The 24,623-nt window shown below is 42.8% G+C and overlaps 1 protein-coding gene across 1 annotated transcript in view; it reads left to right on the forward strand.

Annotated features, from left to right (window-relative positions):
- Window positions 1-24,623, forward strand: part of DEPTOR (DEP domain containing MTOR interacting protein) — a 138,960-nt gene that overhangs the window by 33,623 nt on the left and 80,714 nt on the right. Inside the window, exons 2-3 of the mRNA XM_043601665.1 lie at window positions 9,882-10,060; window positions 11,305-11,428. Of these exons, the coding sequence (XP_043457600.1) occupies window positions 9,882-10,060; window positions 11,305-11,428 (303 nt within the window). The remainder of the gene's footprint in view (window positions 1-9,881; window positions 10,061-11,304; window positions 11,429-24,623) is intronic.

Raw genomic sequence — 24,623 nt, forward strand, 5'->3', positions numbered from 1 at the left:
TTCACAATATGAGACCTACGTTGTTATTCCTATTTTGTAGATGAGAAAGCTGAGGTACTGAGAAGTTGAATGTTTTGTCCAAAGTCACACAGCAAATGATGGATGGAACTTGGATTTAAGCCCCAGTCGTTCTGGCTCCACAGCTCTGCTATGAGTGAATGACTAGTAGAGAATGAGGATACTGACGAATGCAGCCGAGTCCCTGTTCCTACCTGAAAGCTATACTTTCTTATTCCCCACTTGCTGCCACCTATTCAGTTGACTCAGTAACCAGAACTGGTCCGTGAGTCACTCTGTGTCCTCAGTGAGTTCCATGAACCAATCTGGACTTGTTTCTTCACCTGTAAAATGGCAATTAGAGGCCTGATACGCCTGGGTGTGGTGTAAACAAATAATGGCCTACTTGAAAAAAAAATCGAGGAGCTTCTTGGAAGGGTGCTTTGTAAGCAGGAAGAACACTGTCCTTCTGACTTAATCAGGGAAGAGATCAGAGCTGGGGATGCTGATGCAGTTGCTCTTGGCTCCTCAGAGCAGGAGACCTCTTAGGAAAAAGCCACAGGAGAAAGAAGACAGTGAACATCTCAGGTCTGATGAGATAAGGAAGGCAGACTTAGGGGCCTCCCCGTCTTGACCCCATATTTACCTCTTATCACCAGGATGAAATGAAGGGTTTGAAAGGGCCTCTTGAGCTCTTATGCACTGTCATTAAAAGTGTTTGTTACATGTGCTGCGTGAACGGATGCTGACTCTCTGAGATGGTGTAACTCACCAGCTCCAGCCCCTCCCCCCTGGAGTGTCACCTGAATTCTACAACATTGGCTCAACACAGGCATGAAGACAATGTGATGACTTTTGTGGGCACTTCTGTGAGCCCTGTCTGTATTTATATTGGTAGCATCTGGGTGATATATAAATTGCATAAACTCTCACCTTTCCATGGCCATTGAGTATGTTTTCTCTTTCTTTGTTTACGTGAGCAAACCACAGGCAGAAGACAGGTGCTTCTGCCATTTAAAGGGTGATGGCACAGAACGCTTTTTTTTGAAATTTTTATTTATTTTTGAGAAAGAGACAGAGAGTGAGTGGGGGAGGGGCAGAGGGAGGAGACAGAATCCCAAGCAGGCTCCACACTGCCGGCACAGAGCCTGACACAGGGCTTGAACTCACAAACCGCAAGATCATGACTTGAACTGACACCAAAAGTCAGACACTTAACCAACTGAGCCACTCAGGCGCCCCACGGAACTCTTTCTAAACATGAAAGTCAGAAAATCTGGGTTCAAGTTCTGACCCTGCCCCTGGTTGAAATGTGACTTGAGCATGTCACTTTAATTTTTCTGAACTCGCTTCTCTATCTGTCAGTGAATATGACAATGCCTTCCTGATCACAGGGATGTCATTGGGCTCAGTTCTGAGCGTGTGGCTGTGTTCAGATGTCAAGTATAAATGACTTACTATTTCTGCTTATACTCCTCATCAAGATCTCAAATATAGTGAATGATAAATGGGACTCAGACTCAAACATGCTTCCCTCCTGGGTGTGTTTACCATCTCAATTTGTTGTGGTGACAAGATACCCAGCATATACGGGACTTGTCTTTGCACTGACTTGACCCATGCCCTGGAAGGGCTCTGTATAGAACTTATGGCTCTGACCTTGTTCCTGATTCACAGAGCCATTTCTTATGACCCTCCTGAAAAGGGGTCTTGCTGGTGGAATATTTGACATCACGTGCTCACTGCAGCTTTGTGTATAGCGTGCCTGTGTGTGTGTGGGGGTGGGGTGGGGTGGGGTGGTGTGAGACCAGTTCCCTCTGGCTTTCCAGAATCACATGTGCTCTGTTTACATTAACCAGTTTCATGCTCTTTCCTTCCTATCACTGTGTGTTGTTCTGATGAGGTTGGGAGAATTCAAGTATCTTCTTGAAGCAAAACCTCATGAAATGTGTATTATGATCCTATTTCACATAAATATATATACATAAACATAGCCATACATGTGTACATAAGAGAATACGTAAGAAACTATTAATGTTGGGTTCTTTTGAACAGTGGGGGTCAGGAAAATTTTGAACACACCCCAAAGTAACTACGGTAGTGAACCCCATGTACCTGTCTCCCAGCTTTGACAGTTAGCATCATCAGTACCCAGCGTCGTGTTATACATATTGAGCTTCTTTTTATCTACCGTGAGCATATATTATTTTGATAATTTGAAATATTAATTACAAAGTAAATTCAAACATTAAAAGGAAATGCAGTAGGTTAGATTTCATTTGTTCCTGTCTTTTTTCTCATCCTTTTAGATTCGGGTCCTTTCAGGGGTAGGTGATCAAGAGTGATTTTCTCTGAGTTCTCTGATCCCCAAGGACAGATATGAGCTGGTGCTGAACATCTGGCAAAGACAAGAGCTTTGGTTTACAGCACATCTATGTCAGGGCTATTGCTCAAGTCACAAGGCTCACACTGTCAGCCTCACTGTTTGGCTTGCTGTGTTTTTTAATTAAAGTGTTTACTTTGGCTGAGATTTATGACGCTGTTTTTAAATGAGAATATGTGCTTTCTGTCCCCCCCCCTTTGTTCCCTGGGCCCCACAACCTGTGCGGTTCCCTGCAAGCTATTTTTCAAAAAACAATTTCTGCATTTCTTATCAGATGGACGGTAATTTTGCAGGGATTACTAACGCCCTGCGCTCAGTAGTGTTTGTTCTCCTGGGGCTGGGAGAGGAAATTGTCTGATGCAAGTCCCACAGCTGGTTTGCTGGACAGGAATAGAATCTTACAAAATCACCTTGAATCTAAAGCCTGTGAATGAACCAGCTGTGTCAGATGAAAGTCGGGAAGGTGGTTTCTGTATTTAAATTTCTTGGCCAGTGGTATTGAAAATGCAGCTAAAATAGGGATGGTTATTCTTCCCAGTGGTTCAATGTGGACTGATTTGGACTCTGTTAGTCAGAAGACTATTCTGCTCTATGCCTTCTCCGTGCTGAGTGCATTGTATGAGCAAATTGATTTTTCACATCAACAAGGATCTATCCCCTATTATGCACTAGGCACTAGAATTACAAAAATAAATAAGCAACTCTCCCTTTGTATCCTTCTCATCTAAGTGGAATGCAGTGAGATGAATGTTTTCCTACCGGCACTAAAATAGTGTGGGAGAAGGGAGGGAAGAAGGTGTTGTGGCTTTCGGAGGCTGGGGAAATGTTCACAGAGGAGGTGCCTTTTAAGCTGAAGAGCAAATAACATTTTTTGAATTATTGAAGGCAGAAGAAGGATCTGTGTCTTGAGCAGAGGCATGGAAGGTGATGGCATGTGCGGGGGATGGGGAAGAGCCCAGCGTATCCAGACTTTAGGGCAGGTGCATTCGTGGTTAGGAGGTGAGAAAGGTGAGGAAGTTTGCAAGAGGCCTCTGGCCAGGATGGAAGGACCTTAGTAAGACTGGGTAGCTGTGGTTTTTTTGATTCGGGGAATCGAGGCTTATTCAGTCACCTGAAGGGATTGGTAGTGTTCTGGTTATTATTAGGGTGGGCAGAGCTTGGAAGAAGAACTGGAAAACTCTAAGGGACCGACGCACTCCAGGGACAGGCATCTCTTGCTATCCCTCATTTGTGACTTAGGGGCTCTTTCTCCTGCCCTCGTAGCTTCGATGTGCTGGCCTCTCTGCTTGCTTCTCATTCCTGGTTGGCCAGTTTCTTCAGTGTCTTCCAGTCTTGGGAATTTTTCACCTTTGCTCTAGGAATTCCGTGCAGACTGTTTCGGGGATGTGGAGGTTGTATGTGGGAGAACCGAATGGGAAAACAAGGAAATACTCTGGACCTGGCAGCCCTTTAGCTAGAATGCCCCACGTTGCTCCGTCTTAACACAATTACACCTGGGTAATTTGCGCTCGAAGAAAGTGTTCCTTGGCACAAATAGAGTTTGAAAACTTCAGCTCCAGTTTAAATCTTGGAGGGAGCCGTTCTGCTGGGCCATAGCTGATTACTGTCACTTGGGTAGGATCTTGTGCCTCTGGTCGCCTCACTGAATTGCCTCAGGGCATGTATGTGCAGAGGCCACCTTAGGTCAAGGGCTCTTTCTGTCAGGAACTGCCCCAGGCATAGGAAACAGGTCTAGGGTCATGAACTCTGCCTGAACTGAGGTGGGTAAGGTGTGGAAGGCAGTTTTAAGCGGAAGGGGATGTTGGACCTGGCAAACAGTGTGACCAATGTGTCCAGGAAACATGGTTTAAAAGTGTGGCTTTTAGGAGGCACCTGGCTCGCTCAGATGGTTGGGTGTGTGGCTGTTGATCTCAGGGTTGTGAATTTGAGCCCCATGTTGGGTATGGAGATTACTTAAAAAATGTGGCTTTTAGGCCCTTGCTCATCATTTTATGAAGTCGTTGTATTCCGTGAGAGGCTCAGCTACTCAAAATTTTCATTTTTCCATAAGACTTTGAAATACTTCTTTCTCTAATCTGAAATACTCCTTTCTCTAATCCGTTTTTGGAGATCTCCATGCATATTAGCATATTAAAAGTTGTGAAAACCAGGGGCACCTGGGTGGCTCAGTGGGCCAAGCATTTGACTTCGGCTCAGGTCATGATCTCATGACTCATGAGTTCGAGCCAAATGTGGGATTCTGTGCTGACAGCTCAGAGCCTGGAGCCTGCTTCAGATTCTGTGTCTCCCTCTCTCTCTGCCCCTCCCCTGCTCATGCTCTGTCTGTCTCTCTCTCAAATATAAATAAACATTAAAAAAAAAAAAAGTTGTGAAAACCTGTAAGGGGTAAAGTTTAGTTCAGGTAAAAGGAAAATGTTTTTTTTGGAAAACACTCATACATGTACAATAGGGATTAAAACTTTGGAAATTGATTACCCGGGAATTGAAAGCATAGTTTTGTAATAATAGATGTTTACTACTAAGTTGTGGAGTGGGACTCCTATTAAGTTACTTGAGAAGCCTCCTTACCTTTTTGAAAATGGCGTCATTTCTGTTAGTGTCCTTGGACATTCATTTGTTCAGCAAACATTATGTGCCCACAATGCTACATGGAAACACTTGGTTATGTGTTGGCAGTGTGAAAATTCTTATCTTTTTATTGGGGTAGTTTTTCTGGCATGTACAATCTGTCTTACAATTTTATTTTAGAGAGCACAAGCAGGGAAGGAGCAGAGGGAGAGAGAGAATCTTAAACAGGCTCCACACTCAGCTTGACCTGGGGCTCCATCTTACGACCCTGAAATCATGACGTGAGCCAAAATCAAGAGTCGATGCTCAACAGACTGAGCCACCTAGGCGCCCCTGGAATGTATAATTCTTAATGCTCATTCTTAGAATTCTGTATTTCTGGCTATGAAATAAAAAAAGATGGTTGGGGCGCCTGGGTGGCTTGGTCGGTTAAGCATCTGACTTCGGCTCAGGTCATGATCTCATGGTCCGTTCGAGCGCCGCATCGGGCTCTGTGCTGACGGCTCAGAGCCTGGAGCCTGTTTCTGATTCTGTGTCTCCCTCTCTCTCTGCCCCTCCCCTGTTCATGCTCTGTCTCTCTCTGTCAAAAGAGAAATAAATCAACGTTAAAAAAAAATTAAAAAAATAAATAAAAAAAATAAATCAACGTTAAAAAAAATTTAAAAAAAAAAAAAAGATGGTAGCACGATTATTGACCCCTGTCTAAAAATATCAGTATCTCCTGGATCCAGAGTTCTTTCCCCTCCATCATCTGCTCAGGTTTCTGAACATGGAAATGTACCAGGCCCCGGTAGAGCTGAAGAGGCAGGGGCTTCTCCCCTCTGTGCAGGGTGAGGATCGGCGGGAATCAAAAATGCTCGAGAATTAGCCCCACTCTCAGGGTTCAAGAAAGGATAGTAACCAAAAGGTTCTATTTTGTAGTATTTAAAGATAAATATTACCTAATAATTTTTTTTAATTGGAAAGTTTATAGGAGCTAAATCTCCTCTCTTGGCTCATAACATATTCCTCCTCCACCAAATTAGATGGTAGCTTCTTCCACGTTTCAATTTCTAAATAAATTGGTCTTCATTATTCTTGGATTCCTGACAGACATCGTGTCTAAGAATTAATGTTTCACATTCTGCCACTTTGAGCATGTTAAACAAATTACTCAGTGTCATTGCCACTGAATTAATTAGAAGGATTCATGTGAGGCTTTAGCACCCCTATGTGAACATGTTTTTTATTAAGCTTCATTTATTTTTTATCAATAATTACAACTCCGTTGGTATTGCGGTTTTAGCATTACCTGCGTCAGAGGGTTGTCATGAGGATTGATGGCCAATAAAGCAGGTAAAACAGTTCCTAACAAATAGTAAGGGCTCAAATGCTGTCTTTATCTTTGTTAATGAACTTTGTAACTGTGTGATGAAGTAATCACCATGGATATAATTGTCCCCATTTTCCCAGTGAAGATTCTGGTGCTCAGAAGTGTAATCGTCTGGAATTACTGGCGGTGTCAGGACGAGAGCCTAGTGTTCATATTCCTAGTCTTGTTTCTGACTGCCCTCGTAACTGACATTTTGAGGTTTAGGATTTTGATATATGAACTTGGGGAGCATGCAACGTTCAGGCCATAGAAGTTAAATTAGCATATGTGTCGGGGCGCCTGGGTGGCTCAGTCGGTTAAGCGTCCGACTTCAGCCCAGGTCACGATCTCACAGTTCGTGAGTTCAAGCCCTGCGTCGGGCTCTGTGCTGACAGCTCAGAGCCTGGAGCCTGCTTCGGATTCTGTGTCTCCCTCTCTCTCTGCCCCTCCCCTTCTTGTGCTCTGTATCTCTCTCTCTCTCTCAAGAATAAATAAAATACTTAAAAAATGAGCATATGTGAAAATGTTTAGTATAATATGGAGCATATAGTAGGAGCTCAATTAAAATGGTTTTTTTTTTGTAATTTATTTTGAGAGAGAGCAAGGGGGGAGGGGCAGAGAGAGAGGGAGAGAGAGAATCCCAGGCAGGCTTTGCGCCATCAGTGCAGAGCCTGATGTGGGGCCCGATCTCACGAACCACAAGATCATGACCTGAGCCGAAGTCAGACAGTTAACTGCCTGAGCCACCCAGGTGCCCCGGTTTTTTCCTTTCTGTTCAGCTTACAGGAGTTAGGACCCTCATTTCTCTCCTCCTCTCCCTTCTCCGTGCTGATGTCCCAGCCGAGCACTTCATTTCCGGACCACTCAGGTGCCTCCGGTCTTAAGTACTTTGTGGTTGTCTTAGCTTAGGCCACCATTACAGGGAATCACAGACTGAGCAGCTTAAACAACAGAAATGTACGGGGGCTAGAAATCTGAGATCCAGGTGCTGGCAGGGCTGGCTTTTCTGAAGTCTCACTCCTTGGCTTGGAGGTGGCCACCTTCTCTGTGTATCTTCACGTGGTTTCCTCTCTGTACATGAGCGAGTCCTAATTTCCTCTTTTTATGAGGATGCTAGTCATATGATATTAGGGCCACCCTCATGACTTTGTTTTAATTACCTTTTATTTTATTTTTAATGTTTATTTTTGAGAGAGAGAGAGACAGCATGAGTGGGGGAAACACAGAATCCAAAGCAGGCTCCAGGCTCTGAGCTGTCAGTGCAGAGCCCAACATGGGGCTTAAACTCATGAACCATGAGATCATGACCTGAGCCGAAGTTGGACCCTTAATGGACTGAGTCACCCAGGTGCCCCTAATTTAATTACCTTAAAACATTTTTTAAAAATTTTCTTTATTTATTTTTGAGAGGGAGAGACAGAGAGTGTGAGAGGGGTAGGGGCAGGGAGGGAGGGAGACAGAATCTGAAGCAGGCTCCAGGCTCTGAGCTGTCAGCACAGAGCCCGACGTGGGGCTGGAACTCGCGACCTGCGAGATCATGACCTGAGCCAAAGTCAGATGCTTAACCGACTGAGCTACTTAATTGCCTTTTAAAAGAGCCCCATCTCCAAATATAGTCATATTCTGAAGTACTGGGGTTTAGGGCCTCAACATATGAATTTTAAGGGAACATACTTCAGCCTAGAACAGTGGTCTAGCAAGAAAGAGATCTAAGCCTCAGAGTTCTCCCAACGTATACTATAACCGCTGGGGTATCAAAACCTAAATTTCATTAGGTGAGCTCTGTTCAAAAAGCAGGCAAGAGTATCATCTACTTTTTTCCTTAGGGAGTAGAAGAAAGGAGGTCAGGACCTGTTCTGTGCCAGGCACTATGCTGGGTGCTGGTACTTAATAGACATTATGTCGCCCAGTCTCAACGTGGCCAAGGATAGGCTGAGCATAACTGCCTTCATTTTACAGAGGAAGAAAGAGACAGTAAGCCACTTGCCAAGCTCATACAGTTATTGTGCGATTTACTCATGTGGCAGTTGAGAAAATGAGGTTAGGGGCATAGGATGATGGGGGTGGAACAGGAAGAAAACTGATCTTGTGTTTCGCCCAACTCAAGAATTAAAAAGTAAATGCAAGGATGATAAGAGAAGGAAAAACAAATGGGAGAAACTGTTTTTCTTTTTTAAAGGCAGGTTTAAGACTCCTTTGGAGGGGCACCGGGGTGGCTCAGTCGGTTGAGCATCTGACTTTGGCTCAGGTCATGATCTCGCAGGTCGCGAGTTCCAGCCCCACATCAGGCTCTGTGCTGACAGCTCAGAGCCTGGAGCCTGCTTCGGATTCTGTCTCCCCCTCTCTCTGCCCCACCCCCCCCAATTAAATTTTTTTTTAACCTTTATTTATTTTTGAGACAGAGAGAGACAGAGCATGAACGGGGGAGGGGCAGAGAGAGGGAGACACAGAGTCCGAAACAGGCTCCACTTTGAGCTGTCAGCACAAAGCCCAATGCGGGGCTCGAACTCACGGACCGTGAGATCCGAAGTCGGACGCTTAACCGACCAAGCCACCCAGGCGCCCCATCTAAATTAAATAAACATTAAAAAAAAAGACTCTTTTGGAATAAAGCCACTGAGTTCTGAAGGGAGTAAGGGAAGGTTCTGTGTCAACCACTTTTCTCCACGCTAATCCATCAGCCTGTAAATAAATTGTGTTTGTCCAACAGCTTTAATCTATCTCTCCTGGATTTTTTGTTTATCCCTCCCTGGCTAAAATCAGCAGGATGTGACACTTGGGAAGTTGGACTCTGAAGGGAGACCAACAGGTTCAAATCAGATTTTCATCACTTTTTAGCTGTGTGGCAAGTCACTTAATCTCCCTGGGGCCTCAGTTCTCTCTGCTGTAAAAAAAAAAAGAAAAAAAAAGGAGATGGTAATAATAACTTCTGATGAGGTTGTTGCAGACACTAGTGCATCTGTGGAAAGTGCTCAAATAAGCATCTGGAACCTGGTAAGCGTCACGTAAGGATAAGCTATTGCCCCTGTAGAAAGCGGGACAGGCGAAGGCCAGGATCCCTGTGCACTTTCCCACATAGGTCTCTGATTCCTGGAAGTGCATAGTGGCAGAGGTTGGAACACTCATTTGTTACGTACGTGAACGAATGCAGACGTGGTGACCTTGAGCAATCTGTGATGAAGAGGAAGTACCTGGTTTCAGCAAATTTCTAGAGTTTTTGTTTGCTGTTTGGTCGAAGCCATAAGCCCACTGGTGGAGGAATAAAGAGAAGGCAGTGAGACAGAGCAGGGGTGAGAGAGCTTTTCTCGGTTTCCAGGCTGGCAAGAGAGCCCTAGCTTGTCCATGGTTGTTTCCCCCTCCATTTGCTTGCATCATCTCTAGATCTGGGGGTGCAATCACTGTCTGGGGCCTGTGGGCCCTGACCGTGTAGAACCTCCCCGCCCCCTCCCCCACTGACATACAGGGATGTGAACGGCACTCGAATGCATTTAGAGCTTCCACTTGTTACTGAGCTCTGCAAGCGGCTGACTGATCTGTGTTGTCATTAAAATTCCTAAAGTGATTGCCAAACTTTCTTTCCAGGCTCAGGCTGCATGAAGAAAAGGTTATTAAAGATAGGCGACATCATCTCAAAACCTACCCAAACTGCTTTGTTGCCAAAGAACTGATTGACTGGCTGATTGAGCACAAAGAGGCTTCTGACAGAGAGACAGCAATCAAACTCATGCAGAAGTTAGCAGACCGGGGCATCATTCATCACGGTGAGTGAGGTGGCCACCGACCGTCAAGGTAGCTTGGGAGGAAGACACGGGCTGCGTCTTCTATTCCAGATACAAACCTACCCATTTAAGAGATAAAACACTTGGTCTCCTGTGCACCTCTCGCTGGTGGCATTCCCTTCTTTCCTCCGAGAGGCATTTGGGCTTATTTCCATTTACTGCTTCATACTTTTTCCTTTCTGTAGATGCATCTCTTAGCAAAGTATCATACTGTTGCAAGTGCTTTAAATCATTATAAAAATGCATGATTATTCTTGTACAACTTGATTAACATGCTGTTTGTGAGATTCATCCATGTTTGCTCATTTTCACTGCTGCGTATACCATGTGTAATTATGCCTTTGTGCCTTTACCCGTTCTCCTGCTGATGGACATTTAAGGGGTTTCCAAATTTTTGCTGTTACTCTCGACATCTCTACGAACATTCATGAACATGTCTCCTTGAAATCTCTAAAACTGACCAAGACCTTTCATATGTTGATGTTCTCTTGGACTGGAATGCCCTTTCTCTTCACTTTTGCCCATTTTCTATCCATTCTTCAGGTCTCTAACTACATGCGAGCTCTTCAGAGAAGTGTCCATTCCTTGCAGCTAGGCGACGGGGGTTCTTTGGTCTGTCACTTCAGTATCTCCTCACCTCTTTCATTGCCCTGTTGTACCATATATATATGGTATTTTTAATGTGTATTTATTTTTGAGAGAGACAGAGACATAGTGTGAGCAGGGGAGGGGCAGAGAGAAAGGGAGACAGAATCCGGAACAGGCTCCAGGCTCTGAGCTGTCAGCACAGAGCCCGACGCGGGGCTTGAACCCACAGACTGCGAGATCATGACCTGAGCTGAAGTTGGACGCTCAACCGACCGAGCCACCCAGGCGCCCCATGTTGTACCATATTTTTATTACATGCTGACATTGCTCTTTACCTCACTAGCCTTCACATTCTTTGAGGCTGATACCTCCCCCATTGTGCTCAAGAAGAGTTTGTGGAATGAATGATGAATTGAATTTTGTGACCCTTTTACTAGACAATGAGGTGATGGTGATGATGATAGTACTCACTCTATTCCAGGTACTGTGTTAAATACCTGTATTAAATCATAGAGGAGTGTGCTTGAGAAATGAGGCAGTGAAACAAGTCTTAATTAGCATCTCACTGCATGTGAGGAATTAAATGAGTTTTGTTTTGTTTTTTTCTTACGGGCCTCTCTGTGTATATTGTGTTTCAGTGTGCGATGAACATAAGGAATTCAAGGACGTCAAACTCTTCTACCGCTTTCGGAAGGATGACGGCACCTTCCCGCTGGACAATGAAGTGAAGGCCTTCATGAGAGGACAGAGGCTGTACGAGAAGTATGTTGCTCGTGGAATCCCCCATGTGATCTTAACTTGTGGAGAGAAGCAGGGCTATTTCGGGCTTTTATCATTCTGACTTCAGCCTGGCTCTTCACGCGAGATGGTTACATAACTGTTCCCTTTAATATGGGAAGACTCCATCACTCATTTGCTTTTCTCTTTGCCAGGGATGAAGTCGATTTCATAAGATTCTTAATAAAGATTTTGTTTAAATATAAAATATTTAAATACTTATTTTCTACGTGTAAGTCGATGTGACAAAATTCCAACATAAAAAAAAAAAAACCCAAACCCCGCAAAGTTGCAGCTTGCTGTTTGCCCTCAAGTCATGCAGTTGCCTATTTTCTCTTTTGAACACCGTTGTGTAACAGGGAGGTTTGATCTTGTCAATGGCTGGAGAAGCAGTGTCAATTACAGGGGAAGTTCAAGTTCAGGTTAAGAGATGAGTCGTGAGAGGACTTCAGGAGGCAGGATGGTGTAAGAGGAATAATCTCTCAGCTCTTTGAAGAGGGGAATGCATTGTAGTCAGGAGGATTCAGAGGCTGGATCTCAGATCTCCCTGGCGGTCCAGTCCGTGTCTGGGCAGATCCGCTGTTCCTGTGGTCCCTTTTCCATCCTGCCTTGTTTTGTTTTGTTTTTTTTTTTCCAGGGCAGCCATTAGAGCAGACACTACCTCCTTAACTCTGGCTGCCTTTCAAGGCTTGAGGGAGTTGGAAATATGTATTTATCGCACAAAAGAGCCTACTCTGTGATGGGTGGGTTGGTGCATGGGGAGGTAGGTCAGGGGGGTCGGATCAAGCAGCATGATGGCTAGGAGCCAGACGAGTTTGATTCTAGCCCTGTCACCTTACCTCTGTAAACCTCCTCTTTTATGACATAGGAGTGGTGATGGCACTTACCTCCTAGGTGTTTAGTGCTATTGTGGGAATTAGAATAAATTGTGTCAATTACTTAAATATTTAGCTCAGTAGCTCGGTGTGTCAGGCCCCAGAGATGACAGTCATTTCAGATATTAGCCTGACGGCGATGGCCACCCTGGAGTCTGTCTCTCCTGTGTTCTGCCTCCTTCCCAGTTCTGTTCACCTGTTTCTGGTGCTGGTATTGTCCAACACATGCCCCATGTGTGCTACTTCTGTCGTCTCTTGCTTTCTATACCGAGGTATACAAAACCCCTCATCTCCTGGACTCACATGAACTTGAATGGAAGGGATCCATTAGCACCTTTGTACATCTGAGTATATGTATATGTGTTGTTGCTGTTTTCTTTTACTTTCTTAGCTCCTTTCGGAAAATTCTAGCAGGGGGTAAGTAATTTGATCACTATGATGGTCCTTTCAAATCGTAAGATTCTATGTTGTCAAAAACGTCATTTCCACGGATCAATATTGCTATATCCTTTTTTCTGTGTGCAATTAGTGTTCAGTATCTCAATTTCCCAGTAAATTTATTCCTCAAAATGCTCGTGAAATTAGTAATAGGAAAAGTTGTTTATTTATTTTTAATAAGAAAAAATGTTTATTTTTAAGAGAGAGAGACAGAGTGCAAGCAGGGGAGGGGTAGAGAGAGGGAGTTACAGAATTCGAAGTAGGCTCCAGGCTCTGAGCTGTCAGCACAGAGCCCGAGGTGGGGCTCAAACTCAGGAAACATAAGATCATGACCTGAGCCGAAGTCCACTTACCCAAATGAGCCACCCAGGTGCTGATGCTAGGAAAAGTAATTTAATCAGTACTTAACCTTGGGTGAACTAGCTGCTGCCTCTCAGTCTTGGCCCCTATTGTTGGTTGCTGGAACATACATGGAACAAACTTTAGGGCCTTTGGAATTGATGGCTCAGTGTACCTACATGATCAGTTTTGCTTAGCGTACCTTTAATCATTTTTATTGTATTTCTCATGTTTCCTTGGATATCTTTTCTATGAATCTCAGCATGTATATTATTTTGTAAGTTTTGTGTACTTTAAAAAATAGTGTGAAGAAGTAAATAGTTTTGTGCACAGCTCACCTCTTCAAGGATTTTATTTATTTTACTATTGAAGTTTTTTTTCCTATATTTTTAAAAGCCAGAATACTTGTTTAGGATATCTCTAACATTTATGAAAGAAGGCCTTGTTATGAAACAAGCCAGAATACTTGTTTAGGATATCTCTAACATTTATGAAAGAAGGCCTTGCAAAATATATGTTCCTTTTTTGTCTTTGCCTTTTAAGATAATAACAATTGATAATATTTGTTGGTTGATAACTATGTATCAGACATCCTGACTAGTCCATTTTTTTATTATCATAATGAACCTGATTTAGAAGAATTGTATCCATTTTATGGACGAGGAAAATGTGGTAGGGAGAGATTCAAGCTCTTATTCAAGGTCCCTTCACTAGTAAAAACATCTGGGATTGGAACCTAAGAGCCCACAGCCCAAACTTATTGCTACTAGGTTGTTAATAAATTTTAGAAAACATTTTTATTATTAGGAAAGATGTATCATTATTTATCACTTACGGAAATTAAATTAATGAAATCAGTGTTTTCTTCAAAATTTTAGAAAACATTTTTATTAGGAAAGATGTATCATTATTATTTGTGGAAATTAAATTAATGAAATCAATGTTTTCTTCAAAATGTAGTTTATAGTAAAATATAACATGGAGTTTGTAAATATCTGGGTATGGAATTTTCTGTAAAAAGTAACTGAAATAATTCTAAGTAGACATTGGAAAAGAAGAGTAAAGCAATTTTCCTTCAACACAAATCTACCTATAGATTTAGGGACTAAAGAACACAGGGAATATAGTAAACAGTATTGTAAGAAAAAAAAAGAGATACATTTTTTTAAAGAATTTATTAAGAGGGGCGCCTCGATGGCGCAGTTGGTTAAGCGTCCGACTTCAGCCAGGTCACGATCTCGCAGTCCGTGAGTTCGAGCCCCGCGTCGGGCTCTGGGCTGATGGCTCAGAGCCTGGAGCCTGTTTCTGATTCTGTGTCTCCCTCTCTCTCTGACCCTCCCCCATTCATGCTCTGCCTCTCTCTGTCCCAAAAATAAATAAACGTTGAAAAAAAAAATTAAAAAAAAAAAAAAGAATTTATTAAGAAAAAATTTTTTTAACATTCATTCATTTTTTTGAGAGACAGAGAGAGGGTGTGAGCAGGGGAGGGACAGAGAGAGGGAGACACAGAACCTGAAGCAGGCTCCAGGCTCTGAGCTGTCAGCACGGAGCCCAGCGTGGGACTCGAACTCACTAAGCGTGAGATCATGACCTGAGCCAAAGTCGGACGCTTAACCGACCGAGCCACCCAGGCGCCCCTTAAAGAATTTATTTTTAAGTAATCGCTACACCCAACATGGGGCTCGAACCCACAACCCTGAGACCAAGAGTCCCACAGTCCACTGACTGAGCCTGCCAGGCACCCCCCAAAAAGAGATGAATCTACATGGTATGCTAAAAGTGTGATAGAAACATCTTTTATTTGTAAATTAAGCTCTTCAAAACACTTCTACTAGATTATTTTATTTGAACTCTCTTAATGGAGTAATAAGAGAATAGTAAATAATAATAGAAATAATAGCATAGTAAATAATGATATAAAATACAATATAAATTAAATGGGACATTACATTATCACCCTGGTTTTCGGGAGGAACATTTGGGACCTGAAGCAATAAAATCATTTCTGTGTGATGGCGATATGGCTCAAGAGGGACACCTGAACCCAGGCAGCAGGTGCACAGGCCGCTGCTCTCCACACACTCCCACCAGCTCTGGAGGGGGCTGGCTGTGTTGTCAGTACATCCTTTTTGCCCTCCTCTTGCTTGCTTGTTCTGGGTTATTAATAGAACGTTGTGAAACTGGGTGGTTTCTGCCTGGGGTTTTGGTGAACCGGGCTGATTTCTGGGCACCTTGATTTCCTATCCATAGAGACGTTTCTCAGTATGCTATTTTGTAGGACACAGCTGTATTTCAAAACTCACAGTGACTCTGCTATCTCTTAGTATCCATCTTGCTCCAGTTAATTCAACTCAGAGGTACTCAAACGAACACCAGTTAAGGGGCAAAAGCTGGCCTTTTCAGGGTGTCCCACCATGAGGAAGGTTATGGGAGAGCTGGTGACCAGAGTCCTCTGCATAGTGAGTGACAGTGGGTGTGGGTTTTCGGAGTCACCCAGCCCTGCTCTCCAGTCCTGGCCTCCGACTAGCTTGCTCTGTGACCTTGAGCAGGCTGCTGAAACTCTCTGATCTGTGGTCATAAATGGAGGCAAGGCTGAGACCCACTTGGAAAGGCTGTTGGGAGGAATTTACAATCTGTGCATTGCTGAACACAGTGCTAGGCACAGAGTGAGAGCCCAAGAAATGTTAGCGGCTGCTATTAGAGTAGTAAATCAGTATATAAATGAACGGTATCTATTATTCTTATTATCATATTCTTTTAAGATTTAGCCTAGCCTAGAAGTTAAGAGCCGGGAGCCAGGCTGCCTGGGTGTGGATCCTGGCTCTGTGCCTTGTTGGCAAGTGGCTTCACCTCTCTGTGCCTGCCGTTGCCGTCCTGGTATATGGAAATATTGATTGTATTGACCTCGTAGACTTCTTGTGGGGCTTAAATGAACTAACATGATGTATGAGCACACAGGTCAGGGCCTACCTCAGGGTATGAGCGTATCTTGCTGACCATCTACTGCTGCCAGCTGGACAGAAGTGTGAGGAGGATGTGTGCCCCTGGATCAATGCCCAGAATTTGTCATTTTGAGCAATTCATCTGAGAACATTCAGGTCCCACTGCACTTCCATCAACAGGCGTTCATCAGACCTTCACTATGGACTGAAGGTGCATAGGATAGGGCACGCCGTCTCCAGGAGGGGCATACTGTTTCCCACTTAATTTTGCATGGGCCCAGATACCTCAGATATGCAATGCATGAACAAAACTCACGTTGTCCCAAATAGTGCAATTTTTAGTTTTCATATGAAACCTGCATCATCAGGATAGAAATACCTGTGACTTAAAAGAACAACGGTGGATCTGTGTACTCAGCCTTCACGTGGCAGAAGATATTTCAGGTGCATATTCCAAACGACGAAGATTGATTATCATCTAGCAGTTAGCAAAATAGATCTCTTTAAGGAAAAAGGTGAACTCAGGATTATCAAGTGTTCTCTCTATATATTGGTAAATAGAGTTAGCTATAAAAGAGAATATAAGTTCGAGGTACAATCTGGACTTTCCTTACTAAAACCAATATTTGAAATGTGCATTTTTTTTAAAATTTTTTTTTCAACGTTTTTTAAATTTATTTTTGGGACAGAGAGAGACAGAGCATGAACGGGGGAGGGGCAGAGAGAGAGGGAGACACAGAATCCGAAACAGGCTCCAGGCCCTGAGCCATCAGCCCAGAGCCTGACGCGGGGCTCCAACTCACGGACCGCGAGATCGTGACCTGGCTGAAGTCGGACGCTTAACCGACTGCGCCACCCAGGCGCCCCTGAAATGTGCATTTTAAAAACTAATTTTTTTTTTTTTATCTTAGAGCATGAGCAGGGGAGAAGGGTAAGGAGAGAGAGAGAGAGAGAGAGAGAGAGAGAGAGAGAGAGAAAGAGAGGGAATCTTAAGCAGGCTCCACACTCAGCACAGAGCCCAACACAGGGCTTGATCCCATGACCCTGGGATCATGACCTGAACCGAAATCAAAAGTAAGAAGCTCAACCAACTGAGCCACCTAGGCGCTCCTAAATGCACATTTTAAACTAACCCTGATTTTCATCTTGAGACCTAGAGGAGACTTCTCAATTCTAATTTAACCTCAGTCTTAACATGGAGGTAGGTCCCTTCTAGGTCTGGTTCATAAAGACGTTAGTTTAGTTTTTCACCTAAAGGGCCTTTGGTCTGTTCAGCAGCAGGAATTTCTCTCTCCAGCCACTCATGGTCTATTTAGTTTGCTTAGGAGTATAAACCTGAGTGAAGAACTGGTTTACAGTGCCTGCATGCCATTAGATTTCTGTTGAAGTCCCACGGCTTCCTTTATATTCTCTCCTCCATAGGACTGAAGGGAAATACAAGGGAGAAACTGTATCCAAAGGGGAAAAGCCCTTTTGTGTGTTTTATCTTATCAGAGGTTTCTCTCCCATGTGCCCCTGGGATCTTTTTCCTGTTCCCTCCCAGTGCCTGGCACAATAAATATTTATTGAATGAACAAAGGACTCCGCGTGCTATGATCGCTGTGAGCTGCTGAACTTGTTCCATGAAAGCGCTACAGAGAACTTGCTTTTAATGGCAAACAACACTAGCCAGAGGTTCACCTTGTCTTGCCTCTTTAGGGTTTAAAAAGCATCTTACGCATTATCATATTTGGCCCCCTGCCCAATGCTGGGAGTTATTACACAATTAATCCCACTGTAGAGATGAGGAAGATGAGCTAGAGAGAGGTTTAATGACTGATGTAACCCTAAAGCATGGAGCTGGAGGAAAAAAAAAGTCTTTAAATGTTTTTAAGCTTTTGACTCCATCTTGTTCCATTTCTGGGATAGAAGTGCTTTTCAAACTGAGATACTGAGTGCTATGAATTGATTCCAATTTTGTGTTCAAAATAGATTTTAATTATTTTGCAAACTTTAATAAAAATACTTCCTAATAGGCTATGTATAACATTTTCACAGTTTACATGTGCTGCTCAGTTTGATAGTGATTCATACAATCTTGGAGTGAACATTTCCTGTCTTCTTGGTTTATTTGAAGAGTGTCCTAAGATTGCAATGTAAGTAGGTTAAAAGTTGTTTCCTTTCACAACTGGTTGTCTGAGTGACAAGAAATGATTTCCATGCTGTATAACAAATGTCAAGAACTGTTAAGAATCTTGAGATTTTATTTTATTTGCAAGCTAACAAGTTTGCGTGCCATCACTTCCTGGATGCCGGCAGAAGACAGGAGACCCCTGGGTCAGAGACAAAGGACAGTTTGTTACTCTCAGCAATAGTAATAACCAGAGTATCGTCATTTTCTGGAATGAGTTCTGCAAGCTTTGGTTCCTATAGCAGAGCACAATGGGTGCCAGATGACACCTGCCAGGGTTGGGTTACAGAAGAGGATCGAAAGCATGAGGAACCTGAATTTTTTGTAATAGTCTTAAAGCAAACTGCTCTCTAGCACAGAGGGAGACATTATCTTTATTATACAGGACAGTAAACCAGTCTGCCCTTTTGCTTCAGAGAGAGAGAGACACTATCTTCCAAGTCTGCTCATTAGGCAAACATTGAAAAGATAGTTTAGAACATGGGCTGTCAGTGCTTCTGCTTGCAAGATATGAGGAGATGTGCACAATCCACGGAGAATTATACCTGGCAACTGAAACAAAATGCACAAATTAATTGGATTTTGTAGCTGATTCTTGAGGGAGCAATAAATATCACCACTTCTCTTATTTTTGTATTTTTGTGTGTATGGTAATCAAAGCTACCGTATAGGTTTCATTGCTTAACGTTTGTAAGTATATGTTGTGTTACAAACATGAAATTTTTAAAAAAGGGATTTTCTGTAAAATTTTACTTGAAAAAAGAGATTACTGCTTTAAAAAGTTTTCAAATGATGCTATTTTTAAAGGACTTTGTCTTTAAAGTCTTCTCACAGGGTGTTTAACAACAATTTTAGAAATTTAAGGGGCTTTATTATATGTGCAGCTCTATGTGGAGTCATGGGAAACTTTTGATCTAGAACTGCATCCTTGTTAGGTGCTCCTAACCATCTATTCTTTCTTTTCATTTATTTATTTCTTAATGTTTATTTATTTATTTTGAGAGAGAGCACACATAAGCCAAGGAGGGGCAGAGAGAGAGAGAGAGAGAGGGAGAGAGAGAATCCCAAGAAGTCTCTGTGCTGTCAGTGCAGAGCCCCACGTGGGGCTCGATTCCACAAACCATGAGATCATGACCTGAGCCCAAACCCAAGAACCAGACGCTTAACTGACCAAGCCACCCAGGCGCCCCTCTTTCCTTTCTTTTTAAAAAAAGTTTCTATATAACAGGCCATGCAAAATTGTGGGCTTCACCTGACGGGTTATTAAAATGTTTAATAATTTGCCTGTCAGGGACCTTGGACTGGAGAGACTATATAAAACAAACTCATTGTTTTATCATTTTCAATATCTACAAAAATTTTATACTGCAGTTATTTTCAAACATTTTCTCCGTCTAAACACTCCCTTATAAGTTCTAAGTGTAAAGTATGGAAAAGAGTGTGTATGTATATTGAAAACATCCAGCCCTGGTTCACCTAATTTTGTTGGTTTTCTAATTTTTTTTACAGCTTGCAGCTTCAGCCTGCCAGAGAAGGGCCCTCTAGGAGCCAACCTCATGGCCAGTTTGGTCATGTAGCTGAGCTCATGCCTGTTCTCTGGGAACAGAACTAGCCAGGGTCTATACTTTTGGTTATGCCCCAAGACTGGGAAGTAGGGGTAGTGAAATGCATCTGGGAACACAGATCCATTGGAAACACAAAAAGTGATGATGTGGTCACTTCATACTCATCGGGGTGGTGATCACAAAAACAAACAACAAATAATAAGTAACAGTGTTGGTGAGGATGTGGGGGAGATGAACCCTGGTGCATTGCTGGTGGGAATGGTGTAGCCACTATGAAAAATGGTATGGGGGGGTCCTCAAAAATTAAACGTAATATTACCATATGATCCAGCAATTCCACTTTTGCATATGTACCCAAAGTAATTGAAATCAGGGACTTGACCAGACATTTGTACAACCCTATTCATAGCAACATTATTTACGTTAACCAAAAGGTCAAAGTAACCAATGTCCATTGATGGATGAATAGATAAACAAAATGTGGTACATATGTACAATGGAATATTATTTAGCTTTAAAAAGGAAGGAGATTCTGAGGCACCTGGCTGGCTCAGTTGGAAGAGCACTGGTTCTTGATCTCAGGGTCATGAGTTCGAGCCCCAGGTTGGGTGTAGAGATAAATAAATAAAATAAGTAAACTTTAAAAAGGGAGGATATTCTGACATGTGCCACAACGTGGATGACAGCATCATGCTAATAAGCCAGTCATAAATGGACAAATGTTGTATTATCCAACTTATGTGAGGTCCCTAGAGTAGGCGAATTCATAAAGACAAAAAGTAGGTTGCTGAGGACCGGGGGGAAGAAGGAACAGGGAGTTATTATTTAGTGGATATAGAGTTTCGCTTTGGGAAGATGAAAACGTTCTCAAGATGGATGGTGATGATGATTGCATAGTCAGGTGAATGTACTTAATGCTACTAAGCTATATCCTAAAAATGGCTAAAATGGTAAAATGTTATGTTTATTGACCACAATTATAAAGTAGATAAGTTACAATATTGTAAGTCACTAAAAAAGCTGGTGGGAGGTGGGCAGGAAGCATCAGGCTTAACGTAGAGTACCAGCAAGCACGAGAATGACAGAGCAAGGTGACATCCATGCTGTTAGGGCCAGATGTTGACCAGAGGAATTGGAGAGACAGTGGTGTATGCCCTGCAGATTCGGACGATAACGATGAACTGGATACCAAGCACTTCACCAAGTTCACCAAGGTGAACTACCAGAAAGCATGGGGACCATCCCAACCTGGGTTTCCAGCTCCAGAGCCCGTGATCGTAACTGCTTTTCCGTCTGCAGTTTCCACTTTGCAAAATTTCTGTAACTTCAAGCCAGGGCGGTAGCGATAATGAACGCCACTAGATGATAGTAAACAGTATGCAGCTGAACAGATTTTTAAATGGGGCTGAGAAACATCTCTGGGTCTGGTCTTGGAAATCACATTCCCCTTACTGTTTCTTGGCAATGCTATCCCCATATAACGTATGGCAGTAATATTCAAGCTTTGTTAACATGCGGAACAGGCAGCAAGCCAGCTGTGCCTGTCAGAAGCCATCAGCCCTAGCTTGTCATCTACAGATTTCTAGCTCTAGGTGTCATTTAGAGCTGATTTAAAGGTAAACACGTTGCTGCTTCAACGGCAGACTGGGTTCACTGACGGTGGAGGTTGACTGTGCTGGTTATTTCTGCCATGTTTTCCTGATCCCGCGGAACTGCTGGGCGGTGAACCTTGTCGTTGTAACATTCACTTTGCCAATCTGTCTCTGTTGTTACTTTTCAACTGGTAAAATGAAAGAGCCATTTGAGATTTCTAGAGTTGGGGAAGCATGTGCCAGAGCTCTTCTCCTGTCTCTCATCAAAACATGCAACCTTTCTGAGCCTGTTTTTCATCTCTAAAATTGCAAGAAAATGCATAATTCACGGATTTGTTGTGCAGTCTGAGATAAAGCCCAGCAGAGCCTCGTCTAATGCAGGGTGTCAAAATGCATATAGTCCAAAGTATCCTTGTGTTATCCCGGATTACCTCTCTACACTAGAATTGCATCCAGCATGCTGAGATGTCCAGCTTGTACGTGAGACATTTCTGTTCGTCCTCCAGATCCATTCTCTCCCCATTCCCAGCCCTCCGTGTTCCCCAGAGACTGACCTACAGGGACTGACTGCATTACTAGGCTGCATTGCCATTGCCTCAGTCAGTGGGAGGCATGAGCAGGAAGTAAGTGGGAGGGAAGAGTGTGAGGTCAGGATTTTATTTCTCTGTTCCCTCGCCACCATTGGAGGCTCCAGCTGATGTCAGGCAGCCCTGTCCTTTCCCACATCTCTTTTAGGCTTTGGAAACTTCCCTCCCTCTAGAATCCTCAAACCGAGAGTTGTTAATGATCACTGCTGTTGCCAGTCTGGGAGCTTTACATTGTCATTTCCTTTAACCCTGCCCATAGATCAGTAGTTCTTTTATTATAAACTACCTTTCACTACCCATGTACACATTCTTGTAGTTTCCTGCTGGGACCTGGGTTGATAAGCTCTGGAGACCCACCTGGGAACTGAAATGAGTGATCTTGTATCTCCTTGAGTAGACAGGCAGGCAGAATTGCCCACACTCGGTCAGTGGAAAATTGACTTGCTCTTTCTGTTGCCGCTGAGAGTGTACCATGTATGATGTGATGGTCGGAATTGGCACAGGGTTCTTTTAGTCCCCACTGTTGTGCAAGTATGGAGTGTGGTTGAATCGTAATGGGTTATTCTGGCTCCCTTTCTGCACCTGTTTCATCCTGGGTTCTAGCCCAGTAACTACAGCAGCCATCTCTCCAAGGTGATTGTGTTTCATTTCTCCAGCTTGGCCAGAAGCTCTTTGAGGTCATGGACCTTGGTCATTCTTATTTAGGAAAGAAGTCAATGGTTAGCCCCTTTCCCTTTTTCCTAACCTGTGGAGTGTTCAAATTTGAGTAAAACCAGTAATAGATATTTGATGATCTTAGATCACTCTATTTGTATTTTCTCATCGTAGGTTCTTATCATAAACATTCAAAGAATAAGAATACTTAATCATAGCCATCATTTACTGAGTACTCCTTGCTCTAGGCAACATCATAAGTATTTTTCACACATTATTTCATTTAATTCTTCCTATACCCTAAGAGGGAGAGATTTCCACCATTATTTTACAGGTAAGGCAAGTGAATTTGCAATGGGCTAAGTAATAAGCATTAAACCTCCAGTTCGAGAAGAGTGCTCCTACAGAAGTTTCTCACAGTGTATATATACTCTTCACTTTCCCACAATAAGCATTAAAAGTTAAAAATTTTAATTCCCTGAATGAACCTGTAGAGATTGAATACCATCTCCAATATGCTTTGAACCCAATGACTCTCACTTACATCAACTGTCAAGTTTATTCCATCTGGAAGAGATTAAGAACTCAGAGGCTTTTCTAGAGGAAATAGCTTGTTTGTTTTTAAGTGCTGAGATTCTAGAGTGAATGGATCAAGAGGGATAGGGCATGATGAGGCTGTGCCAGACATTCTGCAGCAAAGAGGAAAAAGAACACACACAGAGTAAAAGAGGGGGCAGGACCTTCTGAGAGAAGAGGCACATATTGGAGCAAAGTAAAAGTGGATTTTTTTAAGAGTGATACCAGGGGGAGGCATGGCTGGGACTTTTTCAGGAAGGAGGGTGTTCTTCCATCATTAGAGGCTTTGTGTGGAACTCCCTCCCCACTGTAGGTGGCTTTGTCTTGAAATGTAGAGACGAGTCCAAGAGGTGTAGTTGCTGTGCTGTTTTTCTTGCTTATTTACTAAATGGAAACATCCCTACTTAATTATAGTCTCTTCACACACAGCTGAGGAGTGTAAGCAAAGGCATTGTTCCGCCAAATGAAAACAGCACTGAATTGACAGAAAGCATTTATTAATTTCGGAGCCCCTGACAAAAGAGTCTTTCAGACCAGAAAGAAAGAAAATCCAGATATTTTTAACTGTATTAAAGTTCAATTTGTAGTTAAACTTTTGAAGTTTAATACACATAAAATACACATATCCTGAGTGTGCAGCTCAATAAATTTTCACAAGCTTCACACACTTAGGGAAACCACCACCACCCAAATAGTACTTTTCAAAGATTGTCCTCTGTAGCCTACTATAATTTAACACCCTAAACAAAATTGATTTTTATCAGTGTTAGCATTCGTTAGAATATAACATTTCTTTTGAAGAAATTAAACTTCTTTGGCTTTTATGTGTTTCACCTGTCACCTGAATGTCACCTCCTGTCCCCAGATACTCGGAATTGGTTCTTCTGGTTAGTTTGAACTGTTGCCCAACCTGATGAGGATTGACAAGAGTCAACAAGGGTCTACTCTCATGGTGTGTGTATGTACCTATGTGTATTGCTTGTTCACTGCTACTTGGTGCCAGGCTATTTGCTAGATGCTTTTATAGATTAGCTCTAATTTTTATAACCCCATTGACGTAAGCATTATTATCTTTATGACCTGCAAGAGGAAATTTAGGATCGTAGAGCCCAACCACAGCTTGGAAATCACAGTTCAGAGATTCAAACTCAGGGTTGCTTCTCATTGCCACTGTCTCTGGAACCATTTTTGTTCATAGGCAGGAACAGAGGAGGAGGTAATCAACTGGATCACTCCTAGATGCCTTTCTTCCCTTTCATTATCTATATACTTCTACTAACTCTTTTATGGTATTTATCTACCTTGCATATAGGTTTTAATTTAGTTTTAATAAGCTTCCCACTGACAAGCAATTTAAGGTCAAGGGCTGTGTCTTTTCATTTCTGCATCTCCTGGGACATAGAAGATGCTCAATAAATATTTATTGAACTAATGAATGAATA

This window comes from Prionailurus bengalensis, chromosome F2 (assembly GCF_016509475.1).
Source record: "Prionailurus bengalensis isolate Pbe53 chromosome F2, Fcat_Pben_1.1_paternal_pri, whole genome shotgun sequence".
Taxonomy (NCBI): domain Eukaryota; kingdom Metazoa; phylum Chordata; class Mammalia; order Carnivora; family Felidae; genus Prionailurus; species Prionailurus bengalensis.